The following is a 21,465-nucleotide window of genomic DNA, read 5'->3' on the forward strand; positions in this document are numbered from 1 at the left end:
CTACTACTACTACTGATACTACTAATAATAATACTACTGATACTACTACTACTACTACTACTGATACTACTACTACTACTACTACTGATACTACTAATACTACTACTACTACCACTAAGTACTACTACTAATACTACTAATACTACTACTACAAATACTAATACTACTACTACTAGTACTACTACTTATTTATATAGCACTTTCCAAATGATTTAAATGAACACAGAATAAATAATAAAATACATAAAAATCAGAAACCTATATATATATATATATATGTATATATATATATATATATATAATATAAAAAAATAGAGCTCATACTGTAATGTATATCTAGCACCACTGGGCCAAACATAATAAAAATTAAAGTGCAAATTTTAAGGTGAAAAAAATGCTAATAAACACACACATAAGCTCATATACAAACAAGATGCATATAGAAAAGATGAAAAGGAAAATAAATATAAATACACATAGCTTATTATACCTATACACTCATAAAACACTTTATTAGAGACACCTGTGCAATGTAATGCAATCCAATACAACACAATCATGATGACATCACCTTTCTGATATCAGCAAGAACTGAACATTTTAGTTATAACCCAAATTATGATTAATAAAAAAGGATTAATTTATTACTTTCATTAAATTAAAAACCATCGAGTTGACCTCGTCTGTTATGACTGTTCCTTCCTTCTTCTTCCTTCCTTCCTCTTTTCCTTTCTCCCTCCCTCCCTCCCTCCTTCCTTCTTTCCTCACTTCCTTCTTTCGTCCTTTCCTCCTACCTTCCTTCCCTCTTTCCTCCGTTCTTCCTTCTTTTCCTACCTCCTTTCCTCCTTCCCCATTTCTTCCTTCCTTCTGTCCTTCCTCCCTTCCTTTCTCCTTCCCTCCCTCCTTCCCTCTCTCCCTCTCCCTCCTTCTTCCTCCCTTCCTTCTTTCCTCCCTTCCTTCTTTCCTCCCTTCCTTCCTTCCTTCCTCCTTCCCCCTTTCCTTCCTTCCTTCTTCCCTCCTCCCTTACTCCCTTACTTTCCTTCTTTCCCCCCTCCTTTCCTTCCTTCTTAATTCCTACTTTCCTCCATCCCCCTTCCTTTCTCCCTCCCTCCCTCCCTCCTTGCTTCTTTCCTCCGCTCTTTTTTTCCTTCCTTCCTTCCTTCCTTCCTTCCTTCTTTTCTTCCTCCCTCCTTCCTCCCTTCCTTCCTTCCTTCTCCTCCTCCTCTCACTGCAGAGTAGCCTTCCTCCTCTCACAGATCCTCCTCACTTGTCCTGAACATCTGGAGACGAACCAAGTCCTGAGGTATTTGTCTCCTGGTGTGAGTCGACCACACAGCTCCCTGCCGTCGCCTTTATCCGGCTCACGCGCCCAAAACCTGCAGCGATGAGAGAGAAGAAAGAAAAACACCCCTCAGACTTTTAATCTGTTTCCATGGCAACCGCTATTCCTCTTACATAAGAAAAATATGACAGCATTAAAACTCCCATTAAAACAAAGGTAATGCAAAAAAACACAAAAAACTAAATGAGATGAATGTGGTTTAAATTCTTGATTCCAGTAAAAGGAAAAAAACCTTCCTTCTTTCTTCCCTCCGTCACTTCCTTCTTTCCTTCCCTCCTTCCTTTCTCCCTCCCTCCCTCCTTTCTTCCTTCTTCCCTTCCCTCCTACATTCTTTCCTCCATCCCTGTTTCTTCCTTCCTTTTGTCCTTCCTCCCTTCCTTCTTCCTTCCTTCCTTCCCTAATTTCCTTCCTTCTTCCTCCCTTCCATCCTTCTTTACTCCCTCCTTCCTACCTTCTTTCCTCCATCCCTGTTTCTTCCTTCCTTCCTCCCTTCCTTCTTTCCACCCTCCCTCCCTCCTTCCCTCCTTCTTTTCTCCCTCCCTCCCTCCTTTCTTCCTTCTTTCCGCCATCCCTGTTTCTTCCTTCCTTCCTCCCTTCCTTCTTTCTTCCTTCCTTCCTTCCTTGCTTCCTTCTTTCCTCCTTCCTTCCTTCCTTCCTTCCTTCCTCCCCTAATTTCCTTCCTTCTTCCTCCATTCCATTCTTCCTTAAATTATTGATTCCAGTAAAAGGAAAAAACCTTCCTTCTTTCCTTCCATCCTTCCTTTCTCCCTCCCTCCCCCCTTCCTACTTTCTTTCCTCCATCCCTTTCTTCCTTCCTTCTGTCCTTCCTCCTTTTCCTTCTTTCCTCCCTGCCTCCCTCCCTCCTTCCTCCCTCCCTCCCTTCCTCCTTCCTTCCTTCCTTCCCTCCTCCCTTCCTCCCCTAATTTCCTTCCTTCTTCCTCCCGTCCATTCTTCCTTAAATTCTTGATTCCAGTTAAAGGGAAAAAAAGTTAAAGCCAATTTAAAATAAATATTTAATATTTTTAAATATTTCACCCGAGTTGCTAGTTACTGTGTTTTTACTGTCATATATTAAATAAATGTGAAAAATAAACATAAAACTTTGAAAAAGGCAATAACTTTTAATTAAATTAAGGATAAAAACTGGGTATATGATTTTATATAAAAAACAGAAAAAACTCTTTGTAAATTATTTTATTAATAATTAAAAAATACACAATCAATTTCCTCATGAGAAGATTTTAATTAAAATATTCTGCTATGAACAAGAGATTCATTATAGAAGAAAAGATGAAAAGCTCAATTGTCTGCAACAAAGATGACGAAAAGGAAAATAAGTGAATAAAAAAACTGAAAAGAAAAAGAGCCAGCTCCTCCTCTTCCTCTTCCTGCTCCTCCTCCTCCTCCTCCCTTTTAGTATAAGTATAAGTATAAAAAATATAAAAAGTGAGAAAAAAATAATTGTAATTTCCCTGCAAGTGTGTGTCCTTCTCCTCCTCCTTTCTCCTCCTCCTTCTCCCCCCCTCTTCCTCCTCCTCTTTCTCCCCCCTTTCTCCTCCTCCTCCTGCTCCTCCTCTTTCTCCTCCTTCTCCTCCTCTTCCTTTATCCTCCTCCTCTTCCTCCTCCTCCTTCACTTCCTCCTCTCTTCCTCTTAACTCTCCTCATCTTCTTCTTTCTTCTCCTCCTCCTCCTCTTGCTCCTCCTTTTCCTCCTCTTCCTCCTCCTACATTACTCACTGTGCTCCCTTATCCACAAGGGGGCTGTCGCTCCTCCTCGTCCTCCTCTTTCTTTCTTCCTCCTCCTCCTCTTCCCCCTCTCCCCCTCCTCCTCCTCTTCCTCCTCCTCTTCCTCCTCCTCCTCCCCCTCCACCCCCCCCCCCTCTACTCACTGTGGTGGCCCATCCAGCAGGGAGCCGTCGCTCCACCTCCAGCCCCCCTGACTCCCGCTGCTCCTCAGACCGAGCCAGTACGAGTCTCCCTGACTCAGACTCTGAGCTTTACTCCACAGAAACTCCTGAGAAATATAGAAATATAGAAATAGATAAATAAATATATGTATAAAAAGTGAATTCTAACTTTTCTAACTCTCTTTTCAGACATTGTGCAGCTTGTTTGGATCAAAGTGAAAGAGGTAAAGAGAGTAACATGTACAGTAAAACAGTGAAAGACAAAACCTGAGCTGACCTCTGCTCCTGCAGACGTTTCCATATTTCATAGAGGTCTTAAAATCTATTCTTAACTTCTCTGATCTGATGTGTGTGTGTGTGTGTGTGTGTGTGTGTGTGTGTGTGTGTGTGTGTGTGTGTGTGTGCGTGCGCGTGTGTGTGTGTGTGTGTGTGTGCATGCCAGAATGTGTGTCCTTACAGCTGAAATTTCAGGAAAAGCATCTCAAATGTTTACAAGCGGACTGATGCAGAAAATATTAATAATGATCCTTCCTGTCGTTCTCCCGGGTCAAATTGACCCCGTTTGTTTTGACTGTTCCTTCTTTCCTTCCTTCATTCCTTCCGTCTGTTCTTCCTCCCTCCCTTCCTTCCTCCCTCCTTTCTTTCCTCCCTCCTTTCCTTCCTTCTTCCTCCCTTCCTCCCTTCCTTCCTCCCTCCCTCCCTCCCTCCCTTCCTTCCTTCCTCCCTTCCTTCCTCCTTCCTTCTTCCTTCCTCCCTCCCTCCCTCCCTCCCTTCCTTCCTTCCTTCCTTCCTTCCTTCCTTCCTTCCTTCCTTCCTTCCTTCCTTGACTCGAGGACAGGAGGTTTAAAGAGAGAAATATACTGTAAGTTAAAGGTAGATGAATTTAAATAAACTAGGATGAGATGAAATGAGATGTCTGAGTGTGTGTGTGTGTGTGTGTGTGTGTGTGTGTGTGTGTGTGTTCACCTGCTCCTCCTCCGTGCTGACTCGGACCAGAGCGCCCCCCCTGTGCCATGCAGCGGTACTGGCTGCTGATCCAGTCGGCTCTGTCCTGACTGAACAGGAAACATTTGTCTCCTTTGTGCTCCCAGCCGGCTGGACACGGACTGCAGTGTCGCTCTGAGTCACAAAGGAGGAATAAAAACAGCTGATTTCACTCATCTTCTCCTAGATTACCTTTCCACTACAGAAGCCAGCCTCAGTTTCAGCAGCGAGTTTATTAAATGTTTAGTTTAGTTTGCACAAATTAAATATTACACAAAAGAAAGACAAAGAACAAATGATATGAGCTTATTTGAAGCCTCCACCTTCAAAATATATTAAAATTTCACAATGTTCCAGAAAATAATATGACTATACTTAACCCTCCTGTTGTCCTCGAGGAAGGAAGGAAGGGAGGGAGAAGGAAGGAAGGGAGGGAGGAAGGGAGGAAGGAAAGAAGGAAGGTAGGATGGAGGGAAGGGAGGAAGAAAGGAAGGTAGGATGGAAGGAGGGACAAGAGGAAGGAGGGAGGGAAAAAGGAAAAGAGGAAAGAAGGACAGAGGACAGAATGAAGGGGTGAAGGTAGGGGGAGGAAAGAAAGAGAGAAGGAGGGAGGGAGGACGGAAGGAAGGAGGGAGGAAGGAGGAACAGGAGGAAGGAAGGGCGGAAAGGAAAGGAAAGAAGGAAGGGAGGAAAGGAAAGCAAGGAAGGAAGGACAAAGGAAGGAAGGAAGGTAGGATGGAGGAAAGAAAGAGAGAAGGAGGGAGGGTGGAAGGACAGAAGGAAGGAAGAAAGAGGGATGGAGGAAGGAAAGAAGGAAGGGAGGAAAGAGAGAAGGAGGGAGGGTGGAAGGAAGGAAGGAGGGAGGAAAGAAGGACAGAGGAAAGAAGGAAGGGAGGAAGGTAGGGGGGAGGAAAGAAGGACAGAAGGAGGGAGGGAGGAAGGAAGGGGAGGACGATAGGAAGGTTAAAAGTGAAAACAAACTAAATAGTAAGAATATAAATGTCTAAACTAACACAAGGTAGCGAGAGTGTGGGAGCTTGGTTGCACATTCCTCCTACACACACTTTGACACTACTCAGGTGTGCACAGATTTATTTATTTATTTTAACATTTCCAACTAAAAAATAACTTCTATGTGACTGTTTCTAACCTTTATATGCATAATTATAAAATCATTAAGTATGTTTTTTTAATCCTCCTGTTGTCCTCGAGTCAAGGAAGGAAGGAAGGGAGGAAAGGAAAGAAGGAGGGAAAGGAGGGAGGAAGGGAGGAAAGGAAAGGAAAGAAGGAAGGAAAGGAGGGAGGAAGGGAGGAGGGAAGGAAGAAGGGAGGAAAGGAAAGAAGGAAGGAAGGTAGGAAAGAAGGACAGAGGAAAGAAAGAGAGAAGGAGGGAGGGAGGAAAGAAGGAAGGGAGGAAAGGAAAGGAGGACAGAGGAAAGAAAGAGAGAAGCTCAGCTCACATGTTCCTGTTTCAGCTGTTTGTGGTTGGTGAACATTTGCAAACCACTTTATGCAAATCAGCCGGGTCCAAACGGCTCTTTGCTAATAATTAATTCAGTTTAATCTGAAGATGGTTTTATTCTGAAACATGACAGGAAGTTTACTTTTTAAAAATTATTTTTTTCTGTCATCAAATAAATCCCTTGTTCATATCTGGAGATCAGCAGGTGAAAGATGAGTCCGTATAATATCTGAGCAGTCCATAATGTTATCAGTACAGTTTAAAACACACACACACACACACACACACACGATGTTTGCCCCCCCCCTTCCCCTTCCCCTTCCTCCTCCTCCTCCTGCTCGTCCTCTTTCTCCTCCTCTCCCTCCTCCTCCTCCTCCTCCTTCTCTTTCTCCTCCTACTTCTACTCTTCCTCCTGTTCCTCTTCCTCCTCCTCTTCCTTTATCCTCCTTTTCCTCTTCCTCCTCCTCCTAGTCTTTCTCCTCCAACTCTTCCTCCTCTCTCTCCTCCTTCTCCTCCTCTTCCTTTATCCTCCTCCTCTTTCTCCTCTTTCTCCTCCTCTTTCTCCTCCTTTTCCTCGTCCTCCTCGTCGTCCTCCTCCTTCTCCTCCTCTTTCTCTTCCTCCTCTCCCTCCTCCTCTTCCGCCTCTTCCTTTATCCTCCTCCTCTTTCCCCTCTTTTTCCTCCTTCTCCTCGTCCTTCTCCTCCTCGTCCTCTTTCTCCCCCTCCTCCTCTTCCTCTTCCTTTATCCTCCTCCTCCTCCTCCTCCTCCTCCTTCTCCTTGCATAGTTACAATCATTTTCTGGAAAACTTACCCTAACCTAACCCTAAACTTAAGCACTCTGAAGTCTGATGATGTGTGTCCTTGAAAGTCACACACACACACACACACACACACACACACACACACACACACACACACATTAGAAACCCGTCTCACCACCGGTAGTGGAGTTGCTGACGGAGCAGTACTGGTTGAGAGCAGGATACTGGGAGAACAGGAGGCGATACGACTGGTTTTGCTTCTCCAGTCTGCTCGTCACATCTCTCAGTTTGTTTTTCTGCACGGCCAACTGTGACTGGAACAGCGACGTTATCTGCACCACTGTAGGCATCACACACACACACACACACACACACACACAGACACACAGACACACACACACACACACACAGACACAGACACAGACACACACACACACACACACAGACACAGACACAGACACACACACACACACAAAAGACAGAAAATTACATACAGAATGTCCCATCACTCGTTTCCATGGATACGGGATGATAAAGGATGTGTCAGGGAGAAAGAAACAAAGCAGACTGACAGAGAGGTATATAAAAAAAAAAAAAGATGAGGCCATACAGAAGGAACAGTTAATCCTCTCTGTAAACATTCAAATGAAGACGTTTCTTTCTAAAATAAAATGTGAAAAGACGGCTGTCCTGATTTCTGGCAGGATAATTAAGACATATTCAGCATTTCTCAGTTAACCAGTTAAAGGAAGGAAGGAAGGAAGGAAGGGAAAGGAGGGAAGGCAGGAAGGGAGGAAAGGAGGGAGGAAGATGGAAAGAAAGGAGGGAGGAATGAAGGAAGTAGGAAGAAAAGGGGGAGGAAGGCAGGAAAGGAGGAAGGAAGGAAGAATGAAGGAAGGGAGGAAAAGAGGGAGGAAGGAAGGAGGGAAGGCAGGAAAGGAGGAAGGAAGGAAGAATGAAGGAAGGGAGGAAAGAAGGAAGGAAGGAAGGAAGGAAAGAGGGAGAAAGGAAGGAAGAAGGAAGGAAAGGAGGGAAAGGAGGGAGGAAGGAAGAATGAAGGAAGGAAGGAAGGAAGGAAGGAAGGAAAGAAGGAACAGTCAAAACAGACGGGGTCAAGTCAATTTGACCCGGGAGGACGACACAAAGGTTAATGTCTACTGTGAAATCTTATACCTCTGCATCATTCCATTGCATTTTTTTCCACCCACAGAACCCCCCCCCCCAAAAAAAGCTAACAATGGATTGATCCGGCAAACAGGTATCTGTCTGAGCAGCCTTTTCACAGCCTGAGCTCCATTGTTAGTAGTTGTTGTTGTAGAGAAAGTATTCAGTACTCACAGCAGAGAGTGAGCAGCAGGGTGATGATGGTGAGCAGGAAGCAGAGCAGGGAGAGGTAGTGAGCCAGCTGTCTGTGATCCCTGATGCTGCCTGAGAGACAAAACAACACTAAATAACAACACTAAATACCAGACTCATTATAGTGCTGCGGTGGATCCTCATAAAGGGACAATTCACCTAAATCACAAAGCAATATAAATGTACAATTCAATACAACAAGCATATTACATTTCTCTTTATAAATGCTGTAATTGTCTTGCAACTGATTGAATACTACTACTACTGCTACTAGCTACCATAGACATATATACAATATGTCGACGTATATATGTCTATGCTAGCTACTACTGCTACTAGCTACTACTGCTATCAACATGTAAAGTATTCAACTATATGTATGCAGGGTTTCCCGCACAAAAATAGTTAAGGTGGTGGGGACCAGTGAGAGAGTGGTGGTGGTGTATCTTCTCATGTATGTTCATGGAGTAGACAAAATATTAGGAACACCTTTCAATATAATGCACCCTAATACACCACAATCACTCAATAATGAACATAAAGCAGAGTTTTCACCTTCTTGTCAAAAAATGTACAGTATAAACTTCATAAATGTAAAATTCATAGCAGAGCTGCTGTATTGGATTAAATTAGATTACACAGGTTAAACCATTGAGTGTATTTTATATAGTTAACTTATTCTCTGAACTATATTTTATAGTAATTACAAGTTATATAGGCTAGTATTATACAGTTAAATAGTGATATTCAGCTTCAGTAGCATTAGCGTCATGTTTTTGTTGAATCTGCCTCACTCTCTCTCTTCAGGTCTGTTGAATGAGAAACATCTGAGTGACTTAAAATTGATGTTTTGTAACATCAGCTGATAAAACGCGCAGCACCGCAGCATTTTACACACTAATATCAGCTGTTTAGTTGGAGCCATTCATATACTCTGAGCCGGTTAGCTTGAAACTTGTTACTATAGTAACGCCACAGTTACCTGTTTGAGGAGTAACGTTGTTAATGTTGACATCACATGGCGCTGTTTTCATTAGTTTTTCAGGCTCCGCTGTTTCTTTCTGAGCAGGTTCTGCCTCAGATGATGTAGATTTATGTTTTAACCAGCGGTCTGTGTTTGTTTCCTTAAACTTAATATCACTGTTAGCTTGTCTGTGTTTGTTTCCTTAAACTTAATATCACTGTTAGCTTGTCTGTGTTATGCTAGCGAGAGGTACAGAGAGCTACAGGTGTGTTCAGGGTCGAAGTCAGACAGTCGGACACAGCGGTTCCGGCCAGTCGTCCTGCAGTAAGCCCCGCTTCAGACGTTGGTTGAACGTTAATATACATCGCTCTAAATGTGTGCGGGAATTTCCCGCATTGTAAGTGTTGGATTTGCGGGAATCAATCAAATTGTGCGCAATACCCGCAATCCCGCGCTGAAATTCAGGCCCTGAATATTAATATGAGTTTTTTCAGTTTTAGTTGGAGCCGTTCATATACTCTGAGCCGGTTAGCTTGAAACTTGTTGCTATAGTAACGCCACAGTTACCTGTTTGAGGAGTAACGTTGTTAATGGTGACATCACATGTCGCTGTTTTCATTAGTTTTTCGGGCTCCGGTGTTTCTTTCTGCGCAGGTTCTGCCTCAGATGATGTAGATTTATGTTTTAACCAGCGGTCTGTGTTTGTTTCCTTAAACTTAATATCACTGTTAGCGTGTCTGTGTTATGCTAGCGGGAGGTGCAGAGAGCTACAGGTGTGTTCAGGGTCGAAGTCAGACAGTCGGACACAGCGGTTCCGGCCCGCTGCAGACGTTGGTTGGATTTATTTAATTTATTTAATTTATTTATTTATATATATTTTTTGAAGACGTTAGTTAAGGCGGCAGGCGTGTGTTGCTTAGGCGGCCGCCTTAGCTGTAAAGTGCTGTGGGAAAACCCTGGTAAACGGTACATTACTGTATGAAATTCCCTGTATTTTTATAGCAGTTTGTTACAGTATGTGATCATATTTGAGGCTGTATATATGGAGTTATACTGGACTGCATTATAATATAATAACACTCACTAACATACATATATAGAAACATATTGATAACCTTCATACATGCATTAGATTCTGCATCAGTGTTATATTTCTACACGTACCTTTAATGGACTGCAGCCCTGTTAATAAGACTCTGTGTTTTATTTGCTGAAGTTTTGAGATGGCAGCTGCCAGGCCTCCACAGTGAGGTCTGTAGGTTACACCGTGTGACTGGGACATTGTTTCTGGAAATGGAAACATTGAAATAGTTGTGCAGAATAATGTGGCAGATGTCTCAAAACCTCAGCAAATAAATAAATACATGCATGGTCAACACCACCAGGGATAAATGAGGAAATGTAGATTCACATTAAATATAAAGCCTTCAAACTTATCCAAATGAATGTATGCATAATGAAATAAGGTAAAAACTCTTGTTGCAACATACAGTACAGTATATACAGGAGGATAAAACTATCTTTGAGTGTAAATTTACTTTAAAAAACCAAACAAATATACAAAAGTTGAAGCTTTTACAGGAAGAACTTATCTTACATTTGTCTGCACAAGTTTTCGTTTTTTCTTCTTCTGCCAGCAGAGTTGATCCATTGCTCACTCCCATCGTTTCATCCAAATGAACAACAACAACAGCAGCTGTTTGTTTGAGTAATTAAAGCATCAGCATCAGAGTTACATGTTTCCCAGAGCAGGTAGGAGAGAAGAGTGCAGTCAGTGAATGTGTCTCATATTAAAATAGTGAGTCGTCTGCAGCTGTATGCAAAGCAGGACTGTGTGTGATAACCAAACCAGCAGCTACAGACATTATAGCAGCTTCTGTGTTTTATATCAGCTCGTTAAAACATTAAAAACTCCTTATTAACTACTGCAGAGAGGATTTATTAGAGTTAGATGCCACTATAGATGATCTTCACAGTTAAAGGATAAGGCTGCCAACTTTTTTAATGTTTCTTATTAGCAACAAAAAATCTGTTATTCTCCCAAAAACTCTTTTGACTGTTCCTTCTTTCCTTCCTCCCTCTTAATAATTTTTCCTTTGTTCTTCCCCTCCTTCCATACTTCTTTCCTCACTTCCTTCCTTCCTTCCTTCCTCATTTCCTTTATCCCTCTCTTTCCTTCATTCCTTTCCTTCCTCCCTCTCTTTCCTTCATTCCTTTCCTTCCTCCCTCCTGTCCTTCCTTCCTTCCTTCCTTCCTTCCTTCCTTCCTCCCTCCCTCCCTCCCTCCCTCCCTCCTTTCCTTCCTTCTTCCTTCCTTTCCTTCCTCCCTTCCATCTTTTTCTGTCCTTCTTTCCTTCCTTCCTCCCTCCCTTCCTCTTTTCCTTTCCTTCCTCCCTTCTGTGTTTCCTTTCTTTCTCCCTCCCTCCCTCCCTCCTGTCCTTCCTTCCTCCCTCCCTCCCTTCCTTCCTCCCTCCCTCCCTCCTTTCCTTCCTTTCTCCCTTCCTCCCTCCCTTCTTCTCCCTCCCTTCCTTCCTTCCCTCCTTCCCTTCTCCCTCCCTCCCTTCCTTCCTTCCTCCTTCCTTCCTTCCTTCCTTCCTTCCTCCTTCCTTCCTTCCTTCCTTTCTCCCTCCCTTCCTTCCTCCCTCCCTTCTTCTTCCTCCCTTCCTTCCTTCCTTGACTCGAGGACAACAGGAGGATTAAGCTGCATCACATCAATGACAAAACAACAACACGCTGTAAAGAAATAAATTAGTAGCCCAGTTTTGATTTCATAAAATATTTTATATAGTTTTATTCAAAATCCTGACTTATTTACAAATATTTGACAGCATTTATAGTGCATCGTTTTTTTTTTTCCTCTTTCAAGTTTTACAATTCAGTTTATAGTTTTTTGGCTTACACATGAAGGGGAGGGACTGTTGACTGAACACACTGTAATACTTTGGTATATTTACAGCAAAAGACACAAAAGAACAAATCAAAAAAAGAAAAAGAAAAAAGAAAAAACCCTATCAAATGTTAAAATGTACACCAAAGGCGAGGATAAGCATGTCTTGTATTTCTTATTTTCTTTTATATAAACATTCAGCTAACAGACTAGATAAGAGGAGTCAAACTCATTTTCATTCAAGGGTCACATACAGACCAATTTGATCTCATGTGGGCCAGATCATTAAAAAGATGGAGGGAAAGAAGGAAGGAAGGAAGGATATAAGAAGGGAAGGAAGGAAAGACAGGCAAAAGGAAGGAGGGAAGAAAGGTAGGGAAGACAGATGGGAGGAAGGAAGTAAGGGAGGACAGAAGGAAGAAATGAAGGAAGGACAGAAGGGAGGAAGGAAAGAATGAAGGTAGGAAGGACAGATGGAAGGAAGGAACGAAGAAAGGAAAAAAGGAAGGTAGGGAGGAAGGAAAGAAAGGAGAGAGGGAAGAAAGAAGGAAAGAAGGAAGGACAGATGGAAGGAACGAAGAGAGGAAAAAAGGAAGGTGAAGGTAGGGAGGAAGGAAAGAAAGGAGCGAGGGAAGACAGAAGGAAGGAAGGAAGGACAGATGGAAGGAACGAAGAGAGGAAAAAAGGAAGGTAGGGAGGAAGGAAAGAAAGAAAGGAGCGAGGGAAGGAAGGAAGGACAGATGGAAGGAACGAAGAGAGGAAAAAAGGAAGGTAGGGAGGAAGGAAAGAAAGGAGAGAGGGAAGAAAGAAGGGACAGATGGAAGGAACGAAGAAAGGAAAAAAGGAAGGTAGGGAGGAAGGACAGATGGAAGGAAGGAAAAGAACACAAGAAGGAAAGCGGGCCGGTTCTGGCCCACGGGCCGCATGTTTGACACCCCTGGACTAGATAGTTTGTTAGGAACAGGGAGGGAGGGATTTTTTTTTTTTTTTTTGGGGGGGGGGGGGGGGGGGGGGGATCTATGTAACAAAAAATAGGACAGAAAGAAAGAAAAAAAAACACACGTCACGCACATTTTGGCCCACTATCATGAGAAGAAGAAGAAGAAGAAGAAAAACAGGAGCATGGTTTCAAAGTGCTGCTCGTCTTGGCATTACATTCAAAGAAACATTCACATGTATATTCTGGTCCTGATGCAAGAGAGAGAGATCCCGTCACCGCGGCAACCCCCATTTTCCACTATATATCCGATATAAAGAGTTGAACACAGCAGGAGGGAGTGAGTGGATAGAGTTATAATAAGAATAAAACATATAATAAAACAGCTCCCTCTCAAATCTGTGATTTACAAATAATACACAGAGGGTTGAGAAGAGCGGGCTGAGAAGGTGCTATGTACTTATTTACTTATTTACAATGTGAGAAATACCTTTGAAGTAATTTAAAAACAGACTATCTATGATGTCATTTACACATGTACAAAAACCTTCTTTTTTTTTTTTTGTTATAAAAACTTGAAAGTGCACCTACTGATAAACAGTTAATGAAGAAGAAGAGAGAATCTGTCACCTCTTCTTCATCTCCTTTGAGCAGCTATGAGAGTGTGTGTGTGTGTGTGTGTGTGTGTGTGTGTGTGTGTGTGTGTGTGTGTGACGTTCAAGGACACACATCACCAGACTTCGGAGTGCTTAAGTTTAGGATTAGGTTAGGATATGATTAAGGCTAATGTAAAGGGCTACAGCAGGAGGGGTCAAACTCATTTTCATTCAAGGGCCGGACCATTAAAAAGATGGAAGGAAGGAAGGAAGGAAGAAAGGGAGGAAGGACAGAAGGAAGAAAGGGAGGGAGGGAGGGAAGAAGCAAGGAAGGCAGGAAGGAAGGAAGGAAAGATGGAAGGAATGAAGGAAGGAAAGAAGCAAAAAGAAAGGGAGAAAGGACAGATGGAAGGGTGAAAGGAAGGAAGGAAGGAAAGAAAGATGAAAGAAAGGGAGGACAGAAGGAAGGACAGATGGAAGGAAGGATTCTTCCTTCCTTTCATCTGTCCTTCCTTGTGTCCTTCCTCCCTTTCCTCCCTTCATTCAAGGGCCACATACAGACCAATTTGATCTCATGTGGGCCTGACCATTAAAAAGATGGAAGGAAGGAAGGAGGGAAGAAAGGGAGGAAGGACAGATGGAAGGAAGGAAAACAGACAGGAAGGAGAGTGGGCCGGATTGGATCCCTCGACGGGCTGGTTCTGGCCCACAGGCCGCATGTTTGACACCCCTGGGCTACGGGATGCATTATATCAACAAATGTCCTCACAGGTATATAAAGTAGTGTGTGTGTGTGTGTGTGTGTGTGTGTGTGTGTGTCTCTGCCATGTGGTTAAAGCTAGTCGGGGAGCGGTGTGAGCACAGAAATAGGCAGGATCAGATCAGAGTTGTCGACAGGTAAATCCCGCTGTAATCCGCCGGTTGCCTAGGAGACGTCGGCATTACGGCGGTGACACGTTGAGGGACGGTTAACCTGCGGCCCGTCATGTGCAACACTGAGCCGTGGCGCTGTTATGTAAAGCCTGTTTGACATTTGATTAGGGACACAGATCGGCTTACACACACACACACGGAGAGAGACACAGAAAACATTTAAAACATCCTCCGTTTGATCAAATGTCATATTTACAGTTATAGAAGAAGAGATTGCACAAATATTACTTTTTTTTTTTCTGGATGCCAAAAAAAAAGCAAATTTTGTTTTCTTTCTACAAAAAAAAAGAAAAAAAAAGTCTGTTGTTAGAGTTTTTTCAATATGAAATACTATTTATAAAACAGCTAAAAATCTAAATGTGCAAAATTGACTTCATTATGTTGTGCTGACTCAACATTTTTTTTTACTTTTATCTCCACATGAAAATATGAAATTGAACAATCATGGCTCAAGTTTGATCCTTGTTGCCTTTTAGCCACTTTTTAACTTCCTGTAATGTTCATTTTGCTCACATAGCTAGCAAAAAAACAAGTTAGCGCATCGTTAGCGCAGGTGAGCTAATGGCAACAAGCAACCTTTTTGACCTGTCCTGATAAAAAAAGGAAAGCAGGAAATCCTCTTATGGTTTTTGTTGGATCCCTCGGAGCAGCCGTTGTCATGACAACACAGCCGGTAAATCCAAAAGCCCTAGCCCTATAGCGCTCTTTGGAGTCTTGCATGAGAGCATCAGAGCGAGAGGAAGTTAGGTTGTAGGTGGAGAAAGGCAGAAAGATATCGGACAGGAATGGCAAAAAAAAAAAAAAAGAAGAAGAAGAAGAAGTCCTGCAGAACAATGTGGTGAAATAAATGACCCCATTTCCCCCCTCCGCCATCTTTAATCCATGACAAAACCACATCCTTTCCACTCTCCAGTCATATTAACAGTTATGTGGGTTGATGCAATGTGGGGGGGGGGGGGGGGCAGCATCAGCATCCGTCCTTAGTGGCAGGGGTCAAAGGGCAGCTCGGCGAGTCTGCCGTGGAGCTCCACCGACTCCTCCGACCAGGACATGACGTCGCCGACGAGGTGGCCTCCGCACGTGGCCTGGCTGTAGATCTCGTTGGGGGTCAGGACTCGGGACCAGAACTGGAGGTCTGATAACTCGCCCATGAAGGACTGAGTGACGTCGAAGCGGCCTCCCATCGTGTCCTGTGGAGAGAAGAAGAGCTTTGAGTTAGGATCTGATTTGAGCTTATTAGATTAAAAAATGATTAAAATAGAGATTCCTTCTGTCCTTCCTTTCCTTCCGCCCTTCCTTCCTGCCTTCCCCCTTTCCTTCCTTCCTTCCTTCCTCCCCCCTTCCTGCCTTGCCCTCCTTCCTTCCTCTCTCCTTTCCCTCCTGTCCTTCCTTCCTTCCTTCCTGCCTTCCCCCTTTACTTCCTTCTTCCACATTCCCTCCTTTCCTTCCTCCTTCCCTCCCTTCCTTCCTTGACTAGAGGACCACAGGAGGGTTAAACTGTTTTTCCTACTGTTTTTTACTGATTTGGGTGGAAAGGTATTACATTTAGTTGTAGTTACGTAACCAACTTTCCTGTGCAAGTTTTGGAAAATGTTAAACAGGACTGGAAAATTGGATCCAGCATGTTGAATTTAAATGCAACTGTATAAATCTTGTTTCCACACAGTCTGTCTGACGCTGTAGATATATAAAGTTCAGTTTTTCACTCTGTGTATATAGTCTATCTTACCTGCTCCTGCCCCAGAATAAAGGTCCCTCCCGGTTTGATTGGGTGCCATGGCGACAGGTTTTGACCCGAGCCTTTCTTCACTCCGTCCTGGTAGGCCTCCCAGACTCCGTCACGCGTCGTCCACGTCACGCACACATGATGCCACTTCCCGTCCGTCATAGTGATTGGTATCGTCACCGCCTAAACACACAAATAGAGAGAGAAGGAAAGAAGAATGAGGTTTTTATTCCAGTGGAAACATCTCAGCTAAAAGTTCTCATAACTGAACCTTCTCACAGCTTCAAACTACTCATAGTCTCCTCAGCAAAATAACCTCACTACCAAAGTTAAACCAGGCAGGGAGTTCTGGTCCTCTGAAATGAGGCACACTCGGAGATCACTCACAATAAACATAAAGCAGTGAAACTTAAACTAACTACTTACTAAAACAAACTGTCTCTTTGTTCTTTACTTAATTACGTAACTAAGTAACCAAAGTTGCAACATTCCGGAATTTTCAAAGTTGGAATCTTTCCATTCGAATTAACCAGGCGGGGAGTTCCGGAATCTCTCTGAAATGAAGCCAACCAGGAAGTAACTTAGTGCATTCTGCATTCTATCAAAAGGCCACCAGGGGGCGACCGTCTCTATACAAGTCAATGGAGAATTCACCAACTTCTCACTTGATTTCTAACCTCAGTAAACGTTTTCAAAATGTGTTTATGGTCTCAATCGCTAGTTTAAAGCCTTCTTCAATGCAGTATGATGTTCATTTGGGACATTTTGGCCTCCCTGATTTTATATGTGACGATAAAGCAGGGTATGCATTAGGGCGTGGCTACGTCCTGATTGACAGGTTGATTGACCAATGTCCTCGAGATCCAGCCCTCGCAACCAATCATCGCATCCTTCCTTCTTCCTCCCTTCCTCCCTTCCTTCCTTGACTCGAGGAACAACAGGAGGGTTAAAGACTGTGATTAAACTGCCTTCTGAAGATTTTATTAATAGTGTCAAAAGAGAAGCCTGATCTGCATCAATCAAGAGACTTAGCGTGTGATAGAATAAAAGGATCATTGAAGCCTGACCTTAGGACTAGAGACGTCATTTTGGAGTCATGACAACATAAGTACAGACTCCTCCATCCCTCTTAAATTGTACATGAGCATTACAGGAACATCTTTCCCCCTTTCCTTGTATTGTTAAAAAAGAAAAAAAAGACTAAAACCTCTGTACCCAACATCACTGCTCCATTGTGGAAACAGCTTTACATGACAAACTGCTGCTGGATAACAGCTTTACAAAGATTTACAGGCACATATTCACTGCTGAGAGTAAAGTGGATTAACAGAGAAGAGAAGAGAAGAGAAGAGAGAAGAGTTCATCCTCATAAACTCTAGAAAATAAAATTAACCTTTGTGTCGGCCTCCCGGGTCAAACTGAGCCCGTTTGTTTTGATTGTTCCTCCTTTCTTTCTGTCCTTCCTTCCTTTTTTCCTTTCCTTTTTTCTTTCCTTCCTTCATTCCTTCCTTCCCTTCCTTTTTTCCTTTCCATCATTCCTTCCTTCTTCCTCCTTTCCTTCCTCCCTTCCTTCCTCCCTTCCTTCTGTCGGTCTTTCCTCCCTCCTTTCTTTCCTTCTTCCTACATCCTTCCCTTCCTTCTTTCTCCCTTCCATCATTCCTTCCTTCCCTCCTTCCTTCCTCCCTCGTTTCCTTCCTTCTTCCTTTCCTTCATTCCTTCCTTCCCTCCCTCCTTCCTTCTTTGTCCCTCCTTTCCTCCCTCCTTTCCTTCCTTCTTTCCTTCCTTCTTTCTCCCTTCCTTCCTCCTTTCCTCCCTCCTTTACTTCCTTCTTCCTTCCTCCCTCCCTCCCTTCCATCATTCCTTCTTCCTCCCTTCCTCCCTTCCTTCCTCCTTTCCTTCCTTCCTCCCTTCCTCCCTTCCTCCCTTGACTCGAGGAACAGCAGGAGAGTGAAACACTGTGATTAAATTTCCTTCTGAAGATCATTTAAAAGTCTCACTGATCAAGTTTGATGACTGCCAAGTTTGTCAGTCACGGAAAACAAACATGACAGTTTATCCCTCGTGGTAATGTCACTCCTACAAATAATTAGGCCAATCGATTACGATAATCAGATTAACTTTGTTGAATTAAGCTTTGTTGATTCGTTGAGCTCACTGCACTGCAGCACTGAGACAAGAGAGGGGAAAGAAGACGAAGTATCTGTTTTCCATTTAAGGGAAAAGGGAATTAGCCTTTCAGAGAATAAATGATTAGGAGGTTAATAGATTAACTAAATGATCTGATGGTGGAGAGTTTGTGTACAAATTAATATCTCATTAACTTAACAAGTGGCATTCAAACTGACACATCCACATTTTTTATATAAAAATGAAGGTAAATCTACAAAGTAAGTAAGTTAGAGCCTCTGAATCTTTTCTGGCTGAAGCAACAAAAAGCTCCTCACTGCATATTTTATTTGTAAGAATATTAGGGCTGTCAGCGTTAACGCGTTAATCGCGATTAGATTAATGCAATCCATAACGCGTTCATTTTTTTAAATCGCATTTTATGTTGCAAGCCTTTTTGTCCCTTCTACTCCCCCGTAGACGGCTCCTCTAGCTGTAGCGCTATGCTTTGAAGTGGCCTCCTGCAGTAAACCTACCGCGCTGATGGAAAGTAAGAGAGCTACTGGACTTTTGAACGGCTTGTTTAACTTTAAAACACTTCCAGACGCTTCAGTTGACAAGTCAAAAGTAAAATGCAACCTGTGTCAAACGGAGTTTAACTACCACCGGAGTACGTGGAGTTTGAGTTAGCACCTCCACGCTAAACACCCAGGTGCAGCCAAGCCAGCCTCAGCTCCACCAAAGGACCATTTTGGAGTGTGGGAGTCGCAGCAGAGCCGTGATTGATTCCCAGTTAAGACACTCTGGTAAGAAATGCTTTACATTATGGGCTTAAAACTGCCTTCAAATGGAAAATAACAGGATTTTAAACATGCAATTCAAAACGCCATTAATCGTGATTAACTATGGAAATTCTGCGATTAATCTCGATTAAAAGAATTAATCGTTTGACAGCCCTAGAATATATTTAAAACAAACAGCAATATTTGAGAATGGTGGGATTAATTTTAAATGCCGGGATCAGTAGCTATGTGTGACAAAATACTCTCAACTCAAGGTCCGAAGTTTTCAAACATTTTTAAGTTTGAGTCATGTGTGATAAAGACAGTGAGATGTGGTTGAAAGCTGACTGCAGTGCTCCTTTGGGCTTCAAAAAGGCAACCTGAAACCTAAAAGGGAAAACCAGACTGGAGATGCAAAACACCTTCGACTATTAGTTTGTATTTGATAGCAAAACATGAAGAATCATAGATTGATTGTCATATTTACAATCACTAACACTCAATAAAAGCAGCGACTTTACCAAATTAGCTCCTCTGATCCATGATACCTTAACCTCTCCCTCTAATTGTTTTGCCCTTAACCTTCCTTCCTAGCCAAATTACGCTTTATTGTAGTGTGGAAATGTAACTTCTAGTGGACAGGGTTGCCGTGCATGTCTGTCCTAACCTGCACTGGTGAGGTAATGGTGTCCTGTCAGTCTGAGCTGTGACTATCAGACTAACACCCAGGGCTGTGGCACCTGAGGACACTGGTCGCCTAAAGCTGAGAGAAGCTTTTTGATTGGAAAATCCTTCTAGAAGAACTTGATAATGATCCTGAAGTCTTTAAATGTTTAATATACATGACATACCAGGGTGTCTTGCACCAGAATAAATGGGAATGACCCCAAGTGGCAACTACAATGGTTTGAGGTTAAGCCAATGGGGAAATACCTTGAAGTGCTACCAATGGTTTTTTAGATGCTCCAACTGACTTCCAACAAGTTATTATGGTCTTAATCGCTAACTCAATACTTTCTAATAAGTATGCTGGTGATCATTTTGGAAATGATTGCTCTGTCTTATAGTAGCTTTGATGTCTACTATGTGGGCGTTGATTGACCTTGTTCTCGAGCTACTGTCACAATATTCTGGTTAGTTCATTACAATATCTGTAATTTAGCTAACATAGCTAATATTAGCATGGGTGTGCACTGCTCAGGGGTTCCCAGTAAACTAGTGTTAGCTTGGATCCGAGGTAGCTGGGCTGGTTTCCAAAGTGTGAAAGGCAACACTCCTTATTTGGAAGGTCCTGGCTCCAAAAGGTGCTGACTATAAACTGCAACAATATTCTGGTTACTTCATGACAATATCTGTAATTTAGCTAACATAGCTAACATTAGCATGGGTGTGCACTGCTCGGGGTTCCCAGTAAACTAGTGTTAGGTAGGGTCTGAGGTAGCTGGGCTGGTTTCCAAAGCATGAAAGGGAAATGAAAGTCCTGGCTCCAAAAGGAACGAGTGACCTCACACCTCACTGTGTCTATTTTTATATACAGTAAATGGGATCACCACACAAAGAGGAGCCGTCTTTTACACAACATTTAACACAACATTTAACCAAACAACACAACACTTATACATTACATTACCTTGTCATTGATGAGCAGCTCCATGGGGTTGTTTCCCCATTCGATGAGCACCAGTTCATTAGCTTGTCCGGGTACGGCGTAGGAGAAGGGAGTACCGAGGCCGGGACCCTCTCCTGACTTCAGGCGCAGGCAGATGGTCATGGCGAAGATCTCGTTGACCACCGCTCGCTTCATCCTGGCGTACATATAGTTGGTCCTCATGGGGAAGTCGAGCATGAAAGCGTTGGGACTCTTTAGCTTCTTGTTGGCTCCTGGTGAGATTAGGAATGCAGAGTTTAGATGCAAACTATTAGATGAATCTGACCTAGGTAGTAAGCAAGGAAGTAATATACTGCAGTGGCATTTGACGTGTAAACCCACATATAACACTGTAACATAATCTTGTTAAGCACTTTTGTCAGTAAATCTCTATTATGCTCATTTGCAGCTCTATATTTTTATTCTAGGACTCAACAAAAGTAGCTTTGCACAATTCACAGTTAAATAAAACCCTCTTTATTAATCTCTGAGGGATTCTTTATGGTACAGCCCCTCAGTTCAGCCTCTGTCTCTTAACAGGTAGTATTAACTCCTGTTTCTTTAACCCTCCTGTTGTCCTCCCGGGTCAAACTGACCCCGTCTGTTTTGACTGTTCCTCCCTTCCTTTCCTCCCCTCCTTCCTTCCCTCCTTCCTTCCTTCTGTCATTCCTTTCTTCCTCCCTCCTTATTTCCTTCCCTCCTTCCTTCCTTCGTTCCTTCCTCCCTTCCTTCCTTGACTCGAGGACGACAGGAGGGTCAAGGCCACCCTACCAACAGCCCACTCTGCCCTTCCTCTTTTTCTCCCTCCTACCTTCGTTCCTTCTTTCCTCCCTCCCTCCTACCTTCCTTCCTTCCTCCGTCCTTCCTTTCCTTCTTCCTCCCTTCCTTCCTTTTTCCTCCCTCCCTCCCTCCCTCCTTTCCTTCTTTCTTCCCTCCTTCCTTCCTTGACTCGAGGACGACAGGAGGGTCAAGGCCACCCTACCAACAGCCCACTCTGCCCTTCCTCTTTTTCTCCCTCCTACCTTCGTTCCTTCTTTCCTCCCTCCCTCCTACCTTCCTTCGTTCCTCCGTCCTTC

The 21,465-nt window shown here is 43.2% G+C and overlaps 2 protein-coding genes across 2 annotated transcripts in view; both read right to left on the reverse strand.

The window, feature by feature from the left end:
* Positions 1–1,225: 1,225 nt before the first annotated feature.
* Positions 1,226–10,057, reverse strand: LOC128373835 (C-type lectin domain family 1 member A-like). The gene is given in 7 exon segments (XM_053334030.1): positions 1,226–1,376; positions 3,231–3,355; positions 4,215–4,244; positions 4,246–4,367; positions 6,631–6,795; positions 7,794–7,883; positions 9,940–10,057. Coding segments are annotated over 7 exon segments (801 nt in total).
* Positions 10,058–15,107: 5,050 nt separating this feature from the next.
* LOC128373836 (neuronal pentraxin-2-like) overlaps positions 15,108–21,465 on the reverse strand; it is a 13,731-nt gene continuing 7,373 nt past the window's right edge. The window contains exons 2-5 of the mRNA XM_053334031.1: positions 21,443–21,461; positions 20,372–20,622; positions 15,857–16,036; positions 15,108–15,317 (exon numbers count right to left, since the gene is read on the reverse strand). Of these exons, the coding sequence (XP_053190006.1) occupies positions 15,108–15,317; positions 15,857–16,036; positions 20,372–20,622; positions 21,443–21,461 (660 nt within the window). The remainder of the gene's footprint in view (positions 15,318–15,856; positions 16,037–20,371; positions 20,623–21,442; positions 21,462–21,465) is intronic.

This window comes from Scomber japonicus, chromosome 15 (assembly GCF_027409825.1).
Source record: "Scomber japonicus isolate fScoJap1 chromosome 15, fScoJap1.pri, whole genome shotgun sequence".
In the NCBI taxonomy this organism is placed as follows: Eukaryota; Metazoa; Chordata; class Actinopteri; order Scombriformes; family Scombridae; genus Scomber; species Scomber japonicus.